Here is a 17,390-nt window from a genome sequence, read left to right as displayed (position 1 = left end):
GCCTACAAAAAGCCCTGTAATAAATAAGTAAAATATGTCCATGAGTTCATAAAAGAGTGAGCCTTAGACATACAGACCAGCTGTCAAAAGAGGCCTGTCATTCTCTATTATGATATCCTCTTTTATTTTCCGTGTAACACTATCAATATCTGAAATTACCATATTCATGTATTAATCATTTACCTGAATACTATCTCCTCACTCTAGAGGTAAGCTCTTTGAGGGCACAGATTGTGTCTGACTCTGCAGCACCCAAGATTATATCTGGCTGGTATCATCCATATCATAGGGAAGGTGCTGTGAATTGACACCTTGCACCATGCCTTATGGGAACTAATGGCGCTTTGAGAGGCACAGATTTCATAGAAAGAGGCCCAGTTGTTCCCACCCTGATGGTTCTAGAGTTGCTCTCCAATGTCTATGGTGAAAGAATGTGTTTTTGCGAGGTATGGTCTCATGTCATGTTTGAGGGTCATTTATTTAAGGGAAAACCAAGACCTTATTTTCTTTGACAACTGCACACAAGGGTCATTTGTAAAGTCCTTCATTTCCAAGCCTCTGGATCTTTGCATGGATCATGCTCCTTAAAAGAAGGAAGTTATGTTTGGCCTGTTTCAACTGAGCATGGAATGGTAAAGATTTTGGTCCAAACCCTGTGGCTTGAGTTGGATTTAAAAGCTTGTCAGAAATGAGTTCTCTGGAGCTTGGCATTTGAGACTGGCATCTGTTTTTCCAGATGAGATTTCACAGATTGAAAGCTCAGCAAGAGGTGTGAATTACAAGCAATTAGTTCACAGGGCAGTTGGAACTGTAGTAATCCTGGAGATCTTTTGGCCCGGATTTTAAAAATATCCCCACAATCCAGCTTCTCCCTCTGTAGGGCTTCTGCTTGGAGAGGTTTATGTAACTCCCCAAAACATCTAAAGAGTGACTAGCAGTAGGGTTCTTGGACTGCGACGGAGACCCTGCTTCTTGTATGCATGCTCTTGTGTGCATAGACAGAAACAGACACACATGTGCACACACACACACAGACACATACACCCATGTTCGCTTTAGCATCTGATAGAAAAAGAGGAGCATCAGGAAAGACAGAGATTGAGTCATTAACATGTGACCTGGTGATTTCTGAGTCCTCTGACTTTGAAATCAGTGGAAACCTAGAGCTCTGCTTTGTCACTTGTAATGCTTTGTTGTTGCAAATAAATATTTTTGCAACTGCATCACTTCATTGCTAATATATTTGAAGAAGGCAAGATAACCTAAAGGCATGAATCTTGTTCTGTCTTAATCCACCTATAGGTCAGTGTTGGTTGCAAGGTAAATTGTAAGTAAGGGCTATTGGCCACCAAGTGCCAGGGTTATGAATGATTTACCTTTTTATTTTTTTCTAAACTGAAACAAACTCATGGTTGTTCCTAGAAAAGCATGCACCCTCGCTTGCATTTGGATAAGCTTCTTTGAGAACAGGGAAGAGGCCACTGGGATTACAAGGCACTTAGTGCCCATTGGAGTGTGACTGGCATTGTGCACCCTGTGAATTACAGTGGTGGTACGGGAAAAGGAGTTAAAAAGCATCAATCTATGGAGTATGCGAACCAGATGGCATCTGTCCTGGGAAGAACAGACATCCCTCATAGGAGAGTTAGAGGACTATACCAGTCAGGCAGAAATCCAGTCCATTCATTAAGCTTTTCCTCTGGCTGTGGTCCCTACAGGGTCAGCCCTGTTTAGGCTCAGGCCTCCTAAATCCCAGTGCAAGACCAATTTCTCTATGAAATTCTCCCTGTCTCCTTTGGTCTCATAGCTACTTCCTGGGAGGAGAAAGTAGTAATCAGCTCCCATCCCCCAGCTGAATTTGCATGGTATTAGCAAATTCTAACCCAAGATGTTAAAACTATCTGAGAAGAGGCATGACTCTGCTTCTTGTCTCTACTCTCCTAAAGATGCAGCAAGGAGAGAGACATTTGCATGTGGCCCCCGAGAAAGAAGAGATTTGTCTGTCTCACCCCCTGCTGGTGCAAACTTGCACCTCTCTCAGCCTCAGTTTTATTATGTGTATAAAGTTTCAATGATCTGAATAGTACTTATCTCATGTGACTATTATGGAATGGAAACGAGATAGTTCATGTGAGGAACCAAGCACAGAGCCTGGTACACAGTTGGTGCTCTATTAGTATTAATATCACTGGAAAGCCCAGCTGGGGCTCAGCAGTAGAAGCTACCAGAGCCTTAGTGTTACAGCCACATCCTTTACCCCACCATTCACATGCATTTCATGCCCCAGTGTGAGAATCCACATATTCCAAGCAGACAGCCACAGCTTTGGTAAACTGAGTCTTAGCTCACTCGTGTCAGAGACCAGGTGTTATCCTGGGGTTTGACTCCTGGCTCTTGCCACATTCATAGCAGGATGCTGAGTGGATTGTACTCTGAGCTTCACTTGTTGCATCTGTGAAATGGGGGTGATTATTTGACTTCTCAAAGTATAGCATCTGTTAAGGCACATAGACTACAATCTGACACAAAGTAGCAGCTCCATACATTGCAGAATCTTTTCTTTTTCACTTAAGGAGATGTTAAAAGAGGCAAGAGGAAAGAAAATCGAATTTGGAGATGCCCTGGGCCGTGTGTTGAAGTTGGGCTCTGTTGGAATTAGTGATGGCCTTTTCTTTCTCTCTGCTTGGATGGCTACATCTTCGAGGACAAGTCTTACTGCAGTTTTTGATAGTATAAATCTGGCCAAGTCCACTACTTACCCAGCCCCAGTCTCCTTAGAGTAGGATTGGAAACTTGGACTTTGCTATCTCCTCTGCAGAGTGAACTAGGGACAATCTTTATGACAAATTTTAAGTTGCAAGATATTTGTATTCTTGTTACTGAGGGGAAAAATACAAAAATATAATACTAAGCCTGGCTGATGGATAGCGTTTTTGCACAATGTATTTCATTTGGGCTGCACCTTTGAGCTGTGCTAATTGCTCTGAGCGTCTGTTTTTATGTCCATTGCATGCGGTGATTTACCCTCCTAGATTTCCAAATGCTTTGGAGCCCCTGGTTCATTGCAGGACTTACTAAGTGGTGGCCATCAGCATTTTGATTGGCCCCTGCCACAGTATTTTCCAGACTTTTCCACTGAGGCTCCTAGGGCTTTGTGGCAGGTGCCAGGACAATTGATGGGGTAGGGTGGGTGCTGGATGAGAATGAGCAGCTGGTAGGCTAAGTCTCTGGGTCTGCCCTTCCACCCTCACTCCAGTCCCCATTAGCTCAGCTCAATTTTTAACCACTTGAAATATTGTGGTTGTGCCCAAGACATCATGGCAGGGAGAGGAAGAAACGTCTGAAAACCATCAATCTTTTCTTTGTGTGCTGCCACTGGTCCCATGGGCCTGTTGACAACCCAAGTTGAAAAGGCAGCACCACTGGGGAATGGGGAAAAGTAACAAAACTAGAAAATCTGAGTTGAGATCTGGGTTTACCAAACTCTCTGTAAGACTTTGAGTCTGTGAAACTTACGTCCATTAGTTTCCTCATCTTTTAAATGGGTCTGTAGTACCTACCCTCTGGGCCTCACAAGGCTGCTTTTGGATGTGAAAGTGCTTTATAATTGGTGAAGGAAACTCCTACATGAAAAGAATAGCAAAGCCTGATGTACTTTAATCCATTCTGTTCTGCTGAGGGTGGAGCCCCAGTGTGTCTTAATTCATATGAGGTTTTTGAGAAGCTTTCTGAGATTTTAATATTGTCCCAGGTATGCACATCAACCTTCTCACTTTTATCCCCCAAGCTCCAAAAGTTTCATAACTTTGTATTTCATCTTGGGTGGTAGGAAGGCAACGTGTGCCTGGGGGATCTACAGTGAGTTATTCAAGGTCACATAATTAGCTTATAATTGGCAGAGTTTAAGCTAGAACCAGTGCATCCTACTCCCAGATGGGGGCCCCTGGCTCATCTCAACATGTCAGCAACCATTAATCACCCCTGAAATACAGATATTACCTGTTAGTAACAGTTTTTCAGCCTACCTCAACTGTTGTGAGAGTCTTCCCTCAAACTAAAGCTAAGCAGTTCCACAAAATGCCAGCTGTAGACATTAGCAGAAACTGTCTGCTGATTAGCTGATGTATCAGTCATTGTAACTACCCATCAAAATAAAATCCAATGACAAAACCAAGTGGACCAACCTTATTTTCTACTTGCAAGAGGAAAAACCCTATCTGGGCCCCAAGATGCTTTTTTTTTTTTTTTTTTTTTTTTTTAATTTCATTTACCACATCCTGGGTTTGTGCTAGTCAATCTGCTAAATCAATAAGATCTGAAAAAGCAGAAAACAAAAATCGTGAGGCCAGAGGATTTCCTGATCACCATGGCAACACACAGGGGTGGGCATTGTGGTTTCTCTCCCCGAAGACGCACTTGTCGAAGACTACGTGGTGTTACAGAGTTCTAGTGCAGTGAAGCAATAGTTCTGGGACACATACTTTCTTTTGCCAGAAAGACTCTGTCGGATCCAGGATCAGGAGTCAGGGGTTAAACAGTTCTCCATACTCTCACCTCCAAGTCCCCATCATCCCATCAGGAGGCAGGGACAGGACTGCTCTCCAAACTCTCAAAACAACCCAAGAGCTTTCTAGACTGTGCATTGGGTGGGTCATTTGGTGGCTTTGGCTGAAGGGCCATGGTAACAGCTAAGAGAAGCCTGGAGATTCTTCTCCAATGCGACAGGACCCTGGTGGTTCAGCATTGGCTGCCGTGACAGGCTCCATGCCCCACAGAAAAAAGGCAGAGAAATCAGGGGGTCCAGCCAGGCACCAAGACGTTGGGGTGCCATGCCTTTCTAAGTGCCAAGTGATGAATAGCTCAGTTGAAAGCAACCCAGGGCACATTCTGGAGGAAATTCTCTGGGTATGATTGTGCATGACTGTTTTCTCTGCTCATTAAACCCTCATCTGCCTCCAGGGCAATTCCGGGAGAGACTGAGTCACTCAAGACTCATGGTCTGCACTGGGCAGCCAAAGGCGATTCGGCCCCTAAGTGTGATTCTGGCCTCATTCAGAAGTGAATGCTAAACAATATACCCTTTCACAAGGAGCCCATCACATGGGCGTCAGGAGATGGGGGCGAGTGATGTGGGGGCAGAGGGAAGGCTGCCGGCCCTCTAGACTGGCAGGCCTGCGGGCAGCAGAGGGCATAATAGCTAGAAAGACTCCCAGATGAAAACTTCTGGGCTTTGAAGCCTTTGAACAAATGAAGAAGAAAATGACTTCTTCGTGTCCTGTTAAGACAGTGAATTGTGGCTTTTTTGAGAACAACTTGCTCAGACCTCTTATGAAAGATAGATCAGTAGCAAGAGCACTAGTGTAGGAGTCAGGAATCTGCAATTACGAACCCCTGAGTTTTTTGTTCTTGTTGTTGTTGTTTTGACTTGCTAGAGGACCATGCTCGGCTATTCTTGATTTTACTTTCTCCTGTGTCACAAGAGAAATTGATTAGAAGCTTCCCATTGTGCCTCCCGGCTTTAAAAGTAGATAATCCAATTAGCAATAATGCTTTAAAACAACAAAACCTTGTCCTTTTCCCTTCCTACTTCTGATCAGAACCAGCTCAGTAAGATTTATTAGTTGTGCAATCTGTTTTGGACATGAGCTCAGCAAATCAGAGGACAGAAATAGAATCCTGGCTTTTTAATGATAAACACTGTAAAAATAAAAAATTTGGAGAGCTTACCAGTGCTTCTGACTGCGCAAGTGGTTTGTGTGTGGCTGACTCCCAGAAGCTCAATCACTTTGGGTGCAGTCCACCCAAAGAGCCATGTTCCAGCTACATCAACCTGGAGCCTTAGCTTGGTTAGTCTAGATTTTTAGATTTGACTGCAGACATCTCAAAATGTCACCAGGACAGCCTGTGTCCTTGGTGACCCAACCCTGGGCCAACCCTGAGTCCTAGAGTCCTCTCCTAAGAGCCCTGCCTAATTGTAGAGAGAGCATTCAGGCTGTAAAGGGCAGGGGGCCTGGGGGTTATGACTAGGTCTGGGCTTTCTAAATTCCCAAGGGTGTGAAGACCAACAGGTAGAATCAGAGAAAGCAGTCAACCCATTGTTGGGGAAAGCCAGTCAAGGTCAAGGCTTCAGAAGCTCCTCTCTGGGGAGAGAGTGAAAATTCCATTAGTGAAGTTTATTCCACTGAAGCCTAACCAGGCCTTGGTAAAGGCCCCTATCTTGTGGTCCAGAATCAAGGGACTTCTGATCTTAAAATAATATTCAATAAGCTCAAATTCTTCTCTCTAGGGCTCTTTTCATGATAACCTCTCCACACTTTTTAAAAAGTCACAGGAAGGGTAAGTGGGCCTCCTGTCATTTCAGTGTCTGACCTGTGCATAAGTTGGAATTTAACACTGGAAAATGATCAGCCAGATTGCCCAGTCTGAAACCCAGGTCCCCCAGTGACTCACACAAGTTACTTACATCTTCTCAATGAATCAGTTTCCTCTTGTGTAAAATGGGGATAATAAAAATGCCTACCACATAGGATTGTTAGGAAAATTAAGTGAAATATTAGGTATAAAGTTCTGAATATCTTGAACCCAGACTAGGCACTCAGTGTGCACTCACTGTGGTTATCATGGACCACGAGCTGCAGGAATTAGAACACCATTGAGTAGTAAGAACCGGCTTTATTCTCATCTTCATGATGAAGCAACTTCTCCTTACATATAGCTTAATCTGGAACCAAAAATCTAATTCTGTCTCATCCCTCCTGAGGAGATGACAAATAGGGATCAGGCACACCTGCGTGGCTCAAGTTAGAAAACAAATTAACTCATTTTGCAGAATCTGGAGACATCTGGTCTGGAGAACTGACAGTGCCCTCTCTTTGGGCATAGTACAATTGTAGGTTGTCTTCGGGTGGTCTTCATATGGAATGTACTGTGTTTGCCATGTTCCCTAGGAGATTTGGCCTCAGAAATGGCCCTGTGATGGTATGTGAACATACTGTTCTGTTACTGAGATGATGGCTTGCACATTCAGACAGATAAAACCAGTTATAAAACTAAAAGTTGGTCTCTGAAAGATTTGCTTTCAGGGAAAATAGCAAATGTTCACAGAAGCAGAGTTCTGGGTTAAAGACATTTTAAGTGTCCAATAACGAATTCTCAGCAAACACCAGCTGGTGATTCTTCAGATATGATGTGGGAAAGGCACCTGATAGGTGATCTTTTTGCACTCTATAAGACTGAAGCCTGTCGGGGGTTGGGGGCAGAAAGAGAGCATTTATTAATTCATTATTTCATTCTAAATTTGCCTACCATGGGTGGCTGTACTGGGTACTGGGGATATAATTGTGAAGAAGGGAGACACCATTTCTGTTGTCACGAAGCCCACAGGGAAGTTCCAAAATTTCAGAATACTGGAATTTCTGGTTACTGAAGAGACCTTGGAGATAATAATTTCTTGCAATTCTTTAACTGGTTGTGTCACAGACTTTAAGAACCAATGAAAACCAGAGATGTTGCCCCACCTAAACACACACACACACACACACACATATATCCATACACACAATCTTGCATATAATCTCACAGGTCCATGGACGTGTTGAAGATCAGCTCCTGGATCCCATATTGAAAATCCCTTGCAGCCCAGCTCCAACACTAGCTACTGCATGAACCAGCCCACTCACCTCTCAGGAAAGTTTGGGAAGACGTAGATAATGGCAACTTGGGTGAAAATTACACAGTGCTCTCTTCCCAGCACATGTTGTGATTTTCTACAACTTCAGAAATAACTGGGCTGGACCAAGAAGCTATTATTCCTCACAGGCCCTAAAATCTAGGCAAAGCTTTGAAATGTGCTGGGACAATTTTATTAGAGATCTATTTTCCTTGATCTGAGGCTTACGGGACAGTATAGATGAGATTAATGCCATTTGGGGTCAGCGATGGTTTATCCAGGAGAGAATGCATAGTACCCATAACCAGGAGCCTGGATAGTAGGCAAGATAGCACAGAGGTTAGAACCCTGACTCTCCTGCTTGGATAACATTGGGCAAAGGACTTCACCACTTTGTTCCTCAGTTTCCTCATCTCTAAAATGGGTTTAGCAATAGTGCCTACCTCATAGCATTTTTATGAGAATTAAATTAGCTGACGGACATAAGGCACCTAATAAGTGTGCAATGCTCATTGGCTCTGATTATTAAATGTCAAACACCGTATCAACTGTTTGACATACCTTATTTCATTTAATAGTCCCATAAACCCTGACAGATTAGCATTGTCATCCCATCAAGGAGGAGGTAGAGAGTCAGAGAGGTTAAGTAACTAACAACCTGTGTCACCTGAAGCGAGTGGCAGGGTCAGGAATTAAAGCACGTTTGAGGAGGTCCTAACTAGGTTGAACTACCAACCTTCACAAAAGTTTGGCACTAGAGACCAGCTTTACAGGACAAACCTTCTTACAGAGCTCCTTTTTCTCGCTTTCCTGACAGCTCCCTAGCAGACCTCTTCCCATGTGGGTGGGGAGATGAGGTTCCTAGACACTGAGACACTGGTCTCCATGACCCCTCTGTGCTGCCCACAGCCCTGTAGTAATGAGCATTCTAAAGGCCTGGTGGCATTTCTCCCATGGGAAGTCTCCTCTCTGAATCCAAAAGTGGCGTCAAACAGTCAGTGTTTTCTGTTGAGCCCATTTATCGCTCAGAGGGAGCCACTTGGGACACTTTATTCATTACATGATACAGGAGATTTATGGGAGACCAGAGGGCTCAACGGAAAACATTCTTGATTTATTTCCAGCCGGAAAGGCTTGTTTGAGAGATGCAATCAGCCTTTTAGTATTAGCCTCTTGAGTCAAAGTGGATCCTGAATCACAGAGGTCTCTATTTCTCAGGAGAGACACACAGACATCTGAGGAGTCTTGCCTCTCTATAGTGGTTTACAGCATGCCTAGCACCATTGCCAGAGACACTGGCGCTCTGTCAAGCAATGTTCTGTGGTCCATGGCTATTCATGTCTTAACCTTACCTTAACTCTACTTCATTGTGAATTTGGGCATGTTTCTTTATTTCTTCCCCTCTCTGTGTATTAGTTTCTCCATCTGAAAAATGGGGATACTAATATTACCCACCTCACAGGGATGTTTTAAGGATAAAATAAGTAAATAATTCTAAAGTGCCTAAAAGAGAGCCTGGAATATACATAATGAATGCACAATAAATATTAGCCACTGCTCTTGCTGTTGGCATTATTAATATCCTGCAGGGTAATAATTTGGGTTTGCATTAGTATCAAGGAAACCTGTTGAAATGTCTTCATAAATTATCAGGGTATGAATGACACACAGCCTTGAAAATGTTGGCTCCTTTTAAGTCAAGAGGGACCTAGAGGAGAAGGATTGTGAACACTCACAGGATAGTTGACCAGAAATGAAGTATTTGACACCATTCTTGCAACTCCTAAGTGGCTAAATAGCATCAGGGTTAGGAGTTGGACTTTCTCATGAGATCAAGATAAATGTAAGCTGTGGAATTTTTACTTTGCATAGCATTTCTTCATCCAATCAGTAGCCCTTTGCAAATACCTACAATATTTCAGGACCTGCTTAAGCCTTCACATCTAGGAAGGCTAAAGGTTGAGTTTATCTGTTTCATCCTGTCTTGGCTCATCACATGCACATACAACCACATACTCACTTGCATACACACATATGAGTATGAGGAGAATTCAAAATGTTCATGGAAAAATGAGATTAAAAGAGAAAAGTTTAAAGATGTAAACTTTTCTTCTCACCGTAAGTGCCATCACGTTCAAGATACTGTTATAAGCTATGATAGCAGCCATTTAGTCCATCCCTTAAGAACTGAGGGTCCTGGGAATTTAATCATGTCAATGCAGTCTTTCTTACATTGTTAACTAAAGAAAAATGGGTGCCCTTTAAAGATTTTTAAAGATTAAGTAACAAAAAAAGTCAGAAGGAGTCAAATTTGGACTGTAAGGTGGATGCCTAATGGCTTCTCCTTAGGAATTCTCAAAAGATTGCCTTTGTTTGATGAGAGTAATGAGCAGAAGCATTGTCATGGTGGAGGAAGACTTTCTAGTAAAGCTTTTTCATACACTTTTTTCTTCAAAAGCTTTGGCTACCTTTCTGAAAACACTCTCATAATTAGCAGATGTTATCATTCTTTGACCTTCCAGAAAGTTAACAAACAAAATGCCTTGAGCATCTTAGACAACCGCTGTCATGACCTTGGCTCTGGACTGGTCCACCTGCTTTGACTGGTACACTTTTGCTTTGACTGGACCACTTCCACCTCTTGGTAGCTATTCCTTTGATTGTGCTTTGTCTTCAGGATCACACTCGTAAGGCCATGTTTCATCTCCTGTTACAATACTCAAAGAAATGCTACAGGATCTTGATCCCACTTGTTTAAAATTTCCATTGAAAGCTCAGCTCTTGGCTGCAGCTGCTGATCTGGGCGCAATGGTTTTGGCAACCACTGAGTGGAAAGTTTGCTCAACTTTAAATTTTCAGTCAGATTTGTGTAAGCTGAACCAGTTGAGATGCCTATGATGTTGGCCATTGTTTCTGCTGTTAATCATTGGTCCTCTTCATTTAAGTCACAAATAAGATTAATTTTGTTCTCCCAAATTGATGTGGATGGCATATCACTGCAGGCTTCATCTTCAGCAACATCTTGTCCCTTCTTCAAACAAGTTATCTGTTTGTAAGCTGCTGATTTCTTTGGGGCATTGTCCTGATGAACTTTTCATAAAGCATCAGTGATTTTTCCATTCTTCCACCTAAGCTTCACCAAAAATTATGGTGTGTGTGTTCTTGCTTCAATTTTAACAGAATTCATGTTGCTCTGAGAGAGCATCTTTTCAAATATGTCTTATCCTTGTTAATGCCTCAAATTAGTTCCCGTTCAGACATATCAAGTTAATGAGAGTTTATTTTGGTACAAAAAAATTGAAATCTATGTATAATTTTTTTCATAACACATATTTTTCATGAACTTTTGGAAGACCCGTCATATAGACACACTCACACAATGCATGCATATATTGTCAATGAAGTTATGTTGGCTTCTGAAACTCAAGGGATTTTACTGAAACTCATGAAACTCAAGGGATTTTACTGAAAAGTCTCAGCCTTAATTGGTTCCTCTTACATTTGCATATTCTGTCTGCCAGGTGGCAAGGTAGAATTGACTGTAATAAGAAAGAAACTACCATTTAGCTCCAATTATTGTCCATGCCTCAGAGTTGATTTTTAACCTGAGAGTGACAGCAGCCACCTGGGCCAGGGGCAGACAGGTAGTTTGCCTTTCCTGGAATCAGAGGCTCCCCTATTAGCCTTATCTTCAAGAAGCTGATAGGAATGCTTTGTTTTCCTTTTGTGTGTTGGACAAGGAGAGGTACCGGAAGGTCTGTCATACAGATTGACAGTTTCCCTTTGTAAGCCTGGCCAACTGAGGTCAAAGTTGAAAATGTCAGTAAAAACAAATAGTATTGCAAAAGGGCCTTATGCATTTCCTTCTCTATCCTTTCATTGCCCCATCAGCCAAGTGTTGCATGAGTGGCTTAAGAGAACACCACTAGGCTTGAAAAAGAGTGAACTGCAAAAACACATTTTCTCCATTTCACCTAGTTGGTATTTTCCCCCCACGTGCCAATGACGCAAACAAAAGAAAATAAAAATAATAGACATTGGCTTATGTCTTTTCAAGTTCCATTTCTTGTTTCTTCTTTTACTATTTTCAGAATCAAGGAAGATAATACAGAATTTTAACAGTTTTCTTATCTCATTCTGCTTGTGTTAGACATTGTTTCCTAGTGGTTGAGACCTGCTTCCTGCTCAGGAAAGAGAAAGTAGTGGCTGCCCATACAATTCAATAATAATGACTCTATCTTTGTCATTGTTTAACGATTGTTTAGGTGTGCCCATAAATAATACATCCATCCATCCATACATACATAAAACTCACCTTTCAGGGTTCTGGTGAAGATGATGCAACACAGAATCTCAAAGGTACTGGGTACCCAGGGACACTGCAGTCATAGGTCCCTTCTCCTATTGCTGTCAGCTCAGAAATACAGAACAGAGCAACTGGGATTCAGGAAGGAGACTACAGGCTCTAGATAGAAGTACTCACTCACTTCCTTGGGCAACTCACTTCCCTGAGCCTCAACTTTCTTGTTGGCAAATAAGTGGAATCTTCCTATCCACCTCTAGACCTGTGTAAGAAAGGGATGGAGCTGGTTAATGCCAGTTCTGTCTGATTCCAGACTGGGTTCTTAACTAACAACAAGGAGTGGTGCCTGGCCAGGCACCTGGGTCATTGTCCCAAGATGATGTCCACATGTCTCCTTAGAGAAGGACTGTCATTGAGGCCTAAGGAAGTGTTCAGGAGGAATCAAGCTTCACCAGGAGAGTTTCAATGTCTTAACCCTTTGCATGCAGTTTCCTCAAGTATAAATAAACTGGGGATCATATAGTCTCCGTATGTAATTGAAAACTCTCCCAGGAGTTTTCAATTACAGCCTTTGAAGTCTTTTGAGATTGTTACACAGGATCAAGTAGAATAGGATGATTTCTAGCTCTCTATTGGAATTTCAGATTAATGTCTACAAAATTCACTAAAGTCCTTGTATTGAATAGTTCTTTACCCAATTGATAGCAGTTAGGCTTCATTTTCAATGCCATTAACTCTGAGAGCAAACAACAGGCTTCGAGTCTGCCAAAATATTAAAAGTGTATTTCTGAGGAAATTTCAATGAGTCATTCGTTTATATAACAAATACTTGTTGAGCGTCTATTTTCTATTGGGTACTCTTGTAGGGGTTAGAGATAACAGCTGCAAGCAAGTAAAAGGCCCTTGCTTTCTCAGAGCTTTCATTCCGGGAAGGAGAGAAAGAGAGTAACCACACACAACAATAGATGACCATGATGTTGTGAAGACACAAAAGCCAAATGAGTTGAGGGAGAGACTGGTGGTTAGATAAGGGTGTTTAGGGAAGCACTCTAAAGTGAGGTGATGTGGAGTTAAAATTCTGAATGACAAAATAATGAACCACCTATGTGACCATTTGAGGATGGAATATTCCAGACAGAGAAGAAGGCAGATACAAATGTTCTAGGATGCGAAGGAGCTCAGAGTGTCTGAGAGAATTGAAGAGAAGATTTGTGTTTAGAGCAGAGAAAGCTACTTTGAGGTTAGAGAGGGAGCCAGGAGCCAGATTATGTTGGTTTTAGCCATAATAAGAACATATATACTGGGTGTGAACATAAATTGTCAGAGGTTGTAAGCTAGGGAGAGATCACTTGATTGTGGAAAAATGCTCATAAGATTATGTGGAAAAATGACTCTCAAATCTAGAACTGTATATACAGTACCATTTCAATTATGCAAGCATATGTGTGAGTATGTATGTGTGTGTATGTGTATATAGATACATACTTTATGTATATATGCATAAAGTACGTGTGTGCGTGTGTGCAAGTGTGAATGTGTGCATTCAGTAAACAATCTGGAAGAAGATATAGAAAAGTGTTTACTGTAGTTTTTGTAGTGGTGAATTTATTTTCCTTCATTGCTTTCCTGTGTTTTGTAAGTTTTCCGTAAGTTTATATGACATCAGTGACCAAAATTAAATCATTTGCTTTTTAAAAACTTTGTTGCAGAGCAATCAGTGGAGAGAATGTAAGAGTGACACTATTTTACCATGTCTTACCTCAGATTTGAGCTTAATATCATGGTGATTTGGAATGCTGGAGTGAATTTTGAAGGCTCTGGCTAGCAGAGAAGTTTATTTGGCTTTGGTTTTTGGTTTGTTCTTTTTTTTTTTTTTTTTTTTTTTTGAGATGGAGTCTCGCTCTATCACCCAGGCTGGAGTGTAGTGGCATGATCTTGGCTCACTGTAACCTCTGCCTCCTGGGGTTCAAGTGATCCTCCTGCCTCAGCCTCCTGAGTAGCTGGGACTACAGGTGTGTGCCACCACACTCGGCTAATTTTTGTATTTTTAGGAGAGACGGGGTTTTGCCATGTTGACCAAGCTGGTCTCGAACTCCTGTCCTCAGATGATCCACCTCCCTCGGTCTCCCAAAGTGTTGGGATTACAGGTGTGAGCCACTGCACCCGGCCTTATTTGGCTTTTTAAGGAATCTGTCCCAAAGTGAACTTCTTACTGTCTCCAAATTATGCAAAAGAATCTAATATTTCTATTTCTCTCCGTAGATTTGAATATAACCTGCCGCTTTGCGGGTGTATTCCACGTGGAGAAAAATGGTCGCTACAGCATCTCTCGGACAGAGGCCGCTGACCTCTGTAAGGCTTTCAATAGCACCTTGCCCACAATGGCCCAGATGGAGAAAGCTCTGAGCATCGGATTTGAGACCTGCAGGTAACATACCAGCACCCGACCACTGGCGAAAGCTGGCGGCCTGGGACCAGGGAGCTGGGCTTAGAACTGGAAGGCCCCTCTCCCACAGCTGAATGGACTATTGCCTAAAGAGTCAACCCCACCTATTAATTTGGCCAAGTCAATTTGGAACCTGTATGACAACTAGAGTTTAAAGTCAGCTAAAGACACCTTTGTGAATCATAGAGCGGGAACCCAGAGGAAGCCATTAGAGCTCTCCTGGCTTTGAAGAAGCTGCAATATCATTGTCAGAACCACAAGGAAACATAAACCAAATAACAGTGTTTAAAATAAATATGTGGCTGGTAGAGTCTTGGCCCTGCAGACTGGGCTCAAAGCCGACTTTTCATGCTACTCTACCTTGCTCTCTCTTCAAAAAAATTTTTTTTGGTTTCTCTTCTATGTTTCTCTGGTTTGAAAAAGTAAATAAAAAGGCATGAAAGCTATTAAGCTATATTATATTAAGTTATATTATTATTGGGAGCCCTGAGAGGGCTCCTACCGGGTATTCTGGAGCTCCATAGAGCCTTCCTCAGACTATGGCTCCAAGCAAGATAATCACAACAGGCAAGGACTTTATTTTTTGAATTTCCAATGGTCTTGTGTTAAGCAGTGCACAAAAAGAGCAAGCCATGATGGCAATCACAGTGAATTGTTTTGGTTCGGTTTGTTTTCATTAGAAGAGGACTCAGTAACCTCTACAACTGCTCTAAGCTTCTACCCCAGCCTGCAGGTGTGCTTTTGCAGTATCTTTAGGTGATACGATTTCCCTTTCTCTGCAACACACACTCACATGCACACAGACTGCTTTTGAAAAGTCAAGCTGCAGAACTCTTGATGGAAACCATGAAGTTTAAGCTAAGTGCTTCTATCCTCCCACACTGATTATAGTCATGCACCCACATTATGAGTGATGGCTGAGACTCTTGCTGAAAGGGAAAAGGAAAATCTTTTGCCTAAAATTGCCCTGTCTGATATGGTAGCCACTAGCCACATGTGATGACTTACACTTCAATAAATTAAAATACTAAAATTAAAACTTTGGTTCTTCACTAACACTAACGACATTTTAAGGGCTCGGTTAGCCACCAATGGCCAGTGGCTACTGTACTGGATGACCCAAGTTAGAGAACATTTCCATCATTGTAGAAAGTTCTATTGAGCAGCACCGCTCTAAAACAAAGAGCAGATGTACATAGACATCTGTATGTGTTCAGAGCTAGGTCTTAGGGAATATGAAAGGAGCAGAGAGAGGGAGAAAGCTCTGGTGGCTACTGAACTTATACTGTAGGATGCAATAAAGAAAGGCCAGTTAGCAAATCCATTGTTCTATTCCCAAGGCTAATTGTTTCATTATGGCCCTGACTAGGCCACTGGCCTAAGAAAGTGAATTTAGTAAACTGAACTTCGATTGTGAAATACAAACAAGGCATAGTTGCAAAATATAGAAATGCTCCCATATGCTAAGGACCAGGGGAGTTCTTACAACTGCCACTGGCCAGTCATCAAACACTTAGATGCTGGGAGCCCTACTGCCCACCTTGCCAAACCCTCACTTAATTCTCAAACTGCACTGTTGATTAATATTATCACCTCATTTTATGGATGAAGCAACTGAGGCTTAGAGAAGTTACACACACAGTCTGTCCAAAGAGGAGTTGGGATTCTGGTTCTGCTTAGCCTGAGCCCAGGACAGGATTTTAATGACCAAGCCCTCCTCAGGGTCTTAAAAGGGGAGGAAAGTATGCTGTTTGGATTTGCTAAATATTCTTTCCTCCTTGTGAACAGTAACTTACTCATGCCACATACACACATATAAACTTCAATATCCCCAATTTACAGTTAGCATGTCACATAAAACTGGCAGGCAACATGAGGTGGCAAAAAATCAGTAATAGCTTACAAAGAGAATGCAATAGAATCTAGAATGTCAGTGTTATCCATACTTGATGACATGATGTGATGGGGGTGAGTTGACAGGTAGGTTCACCAAGCAGTATTATTTAGAAAAAGAAAAACTGTGCCAAAGAAATCTATCATTTCACCCATAACTGGTATTAAGTATTGCAAAACTCATTTCCATAATTTCACTCCAGTAGCTATGAATCAGCTTTCTGCCATAGGACAGATGGCAGAGTCTCATGGGTTAGGATAAAACCTTAGCAACTACTCTCTTTTGTCTACCCCACCCTGATTGGTAGCAACTCTTAGATATATGAAAACTTATTACCATTTAATTGTGCCTGTATCCCCTGCCAAGCTAAAGAGGCTTTGGGGAAACCAGTTTGTCTGTTTAGATGAGAAATTAGTCATGAGAGCTACAATTGCCACATAGATAGGAGTTCTGCGTGCTTGGGAACTGCAGACTCACAGACATTTCCACGGGTCTTGCAGGGTGATGCACTCCATGCTGTTGCCCCTGGCAGGAAAGATGAAAAGCAACGATGTGCATTTTAGCCAGAATTGAATTTTGAAAAACCTGCTGGATTTAGCTTCCTCCTCTCTGCCCTCCTGCTGCACCACAGCTTCTCTTGCACATGGAATTTTCTCAGCCCACATCTCATTTTTTTGAGGCATTTTATATTCAGAAAAATATTGTGTTTTTAGCACAATTAAAAAGTAAGCAACTTTTTAGCCACCAGGATGCTGCTAGAAGAGGCTGGGCTGTGTATGTTGTATCTGAAAGGGCCTCCAGCTGTAACACACTCTCACAGATACCTTGGCGGGGAGAGAGGGGCTATGCGTTTCTCTGGCTGTGCTGCTTCTGGAAAGTTCCTGAGCTACATGAGCCGTTGCTATCTGCTTACTTAATTGCTATGACTGCTATTGTAATAATGGTTAATTTATTCCCACTGGCAATAGAATTATGCCTGCAATGCTCAGGAGGCCGTGTGCTGTGCTGTGTACTTGGCATATGAACAAGGCTTCGTGTTTAGGATTATGGAGTATGGAGTAAGGGGACTCGCAGGAAA

At 42.2% G+C, this 17,390-nt stretch overlaps 1 protein-coding gene across 3 annotated transcripts in view; it reads left to right on the top strand.

Moving 5' to 3' along the window:
• CD44 (CD44 molecule (Indian blood group)) overlaps positions 1-17,390 on the top strand; it is a 92,459-nt gene that overhangs the window by 22,670 nt on the left and 52,399 nt on the right. For all 3 annotated transcript variants that reach the window (XM_023185574.2, XM_023185573.3, XM_023185575.2), the window contains exon 2: positions 14,235-14,400. In XM_023185574.2, the coding sequence (XP_023041342.2) occupies positions 14,235-14,400 (166 nt within the window). The remainder of the gene's footprint in view (positions 1-14,234; positions 14,401-17,390) is intronic.

The sequence above is a fragment of the Piliocolobus tephrosceles genome, chromosome 13, assembly GCF_002776525.5.
Source record: "Piliocolobus tephrosceles isolate RC106 chromosome 13, ASM277652v3, whole genome shotgun sequence".
NCBI classification, from domain to species: Eukaryota; Metazoa; Chordata; class Mammalia; order Primates; family Cercopithecidae; genus Piliocolobus; species Piliocolobus tephrosceles.
This window is presented reverse-complemented; position numbering and strand designations above follow the sequence as displayed.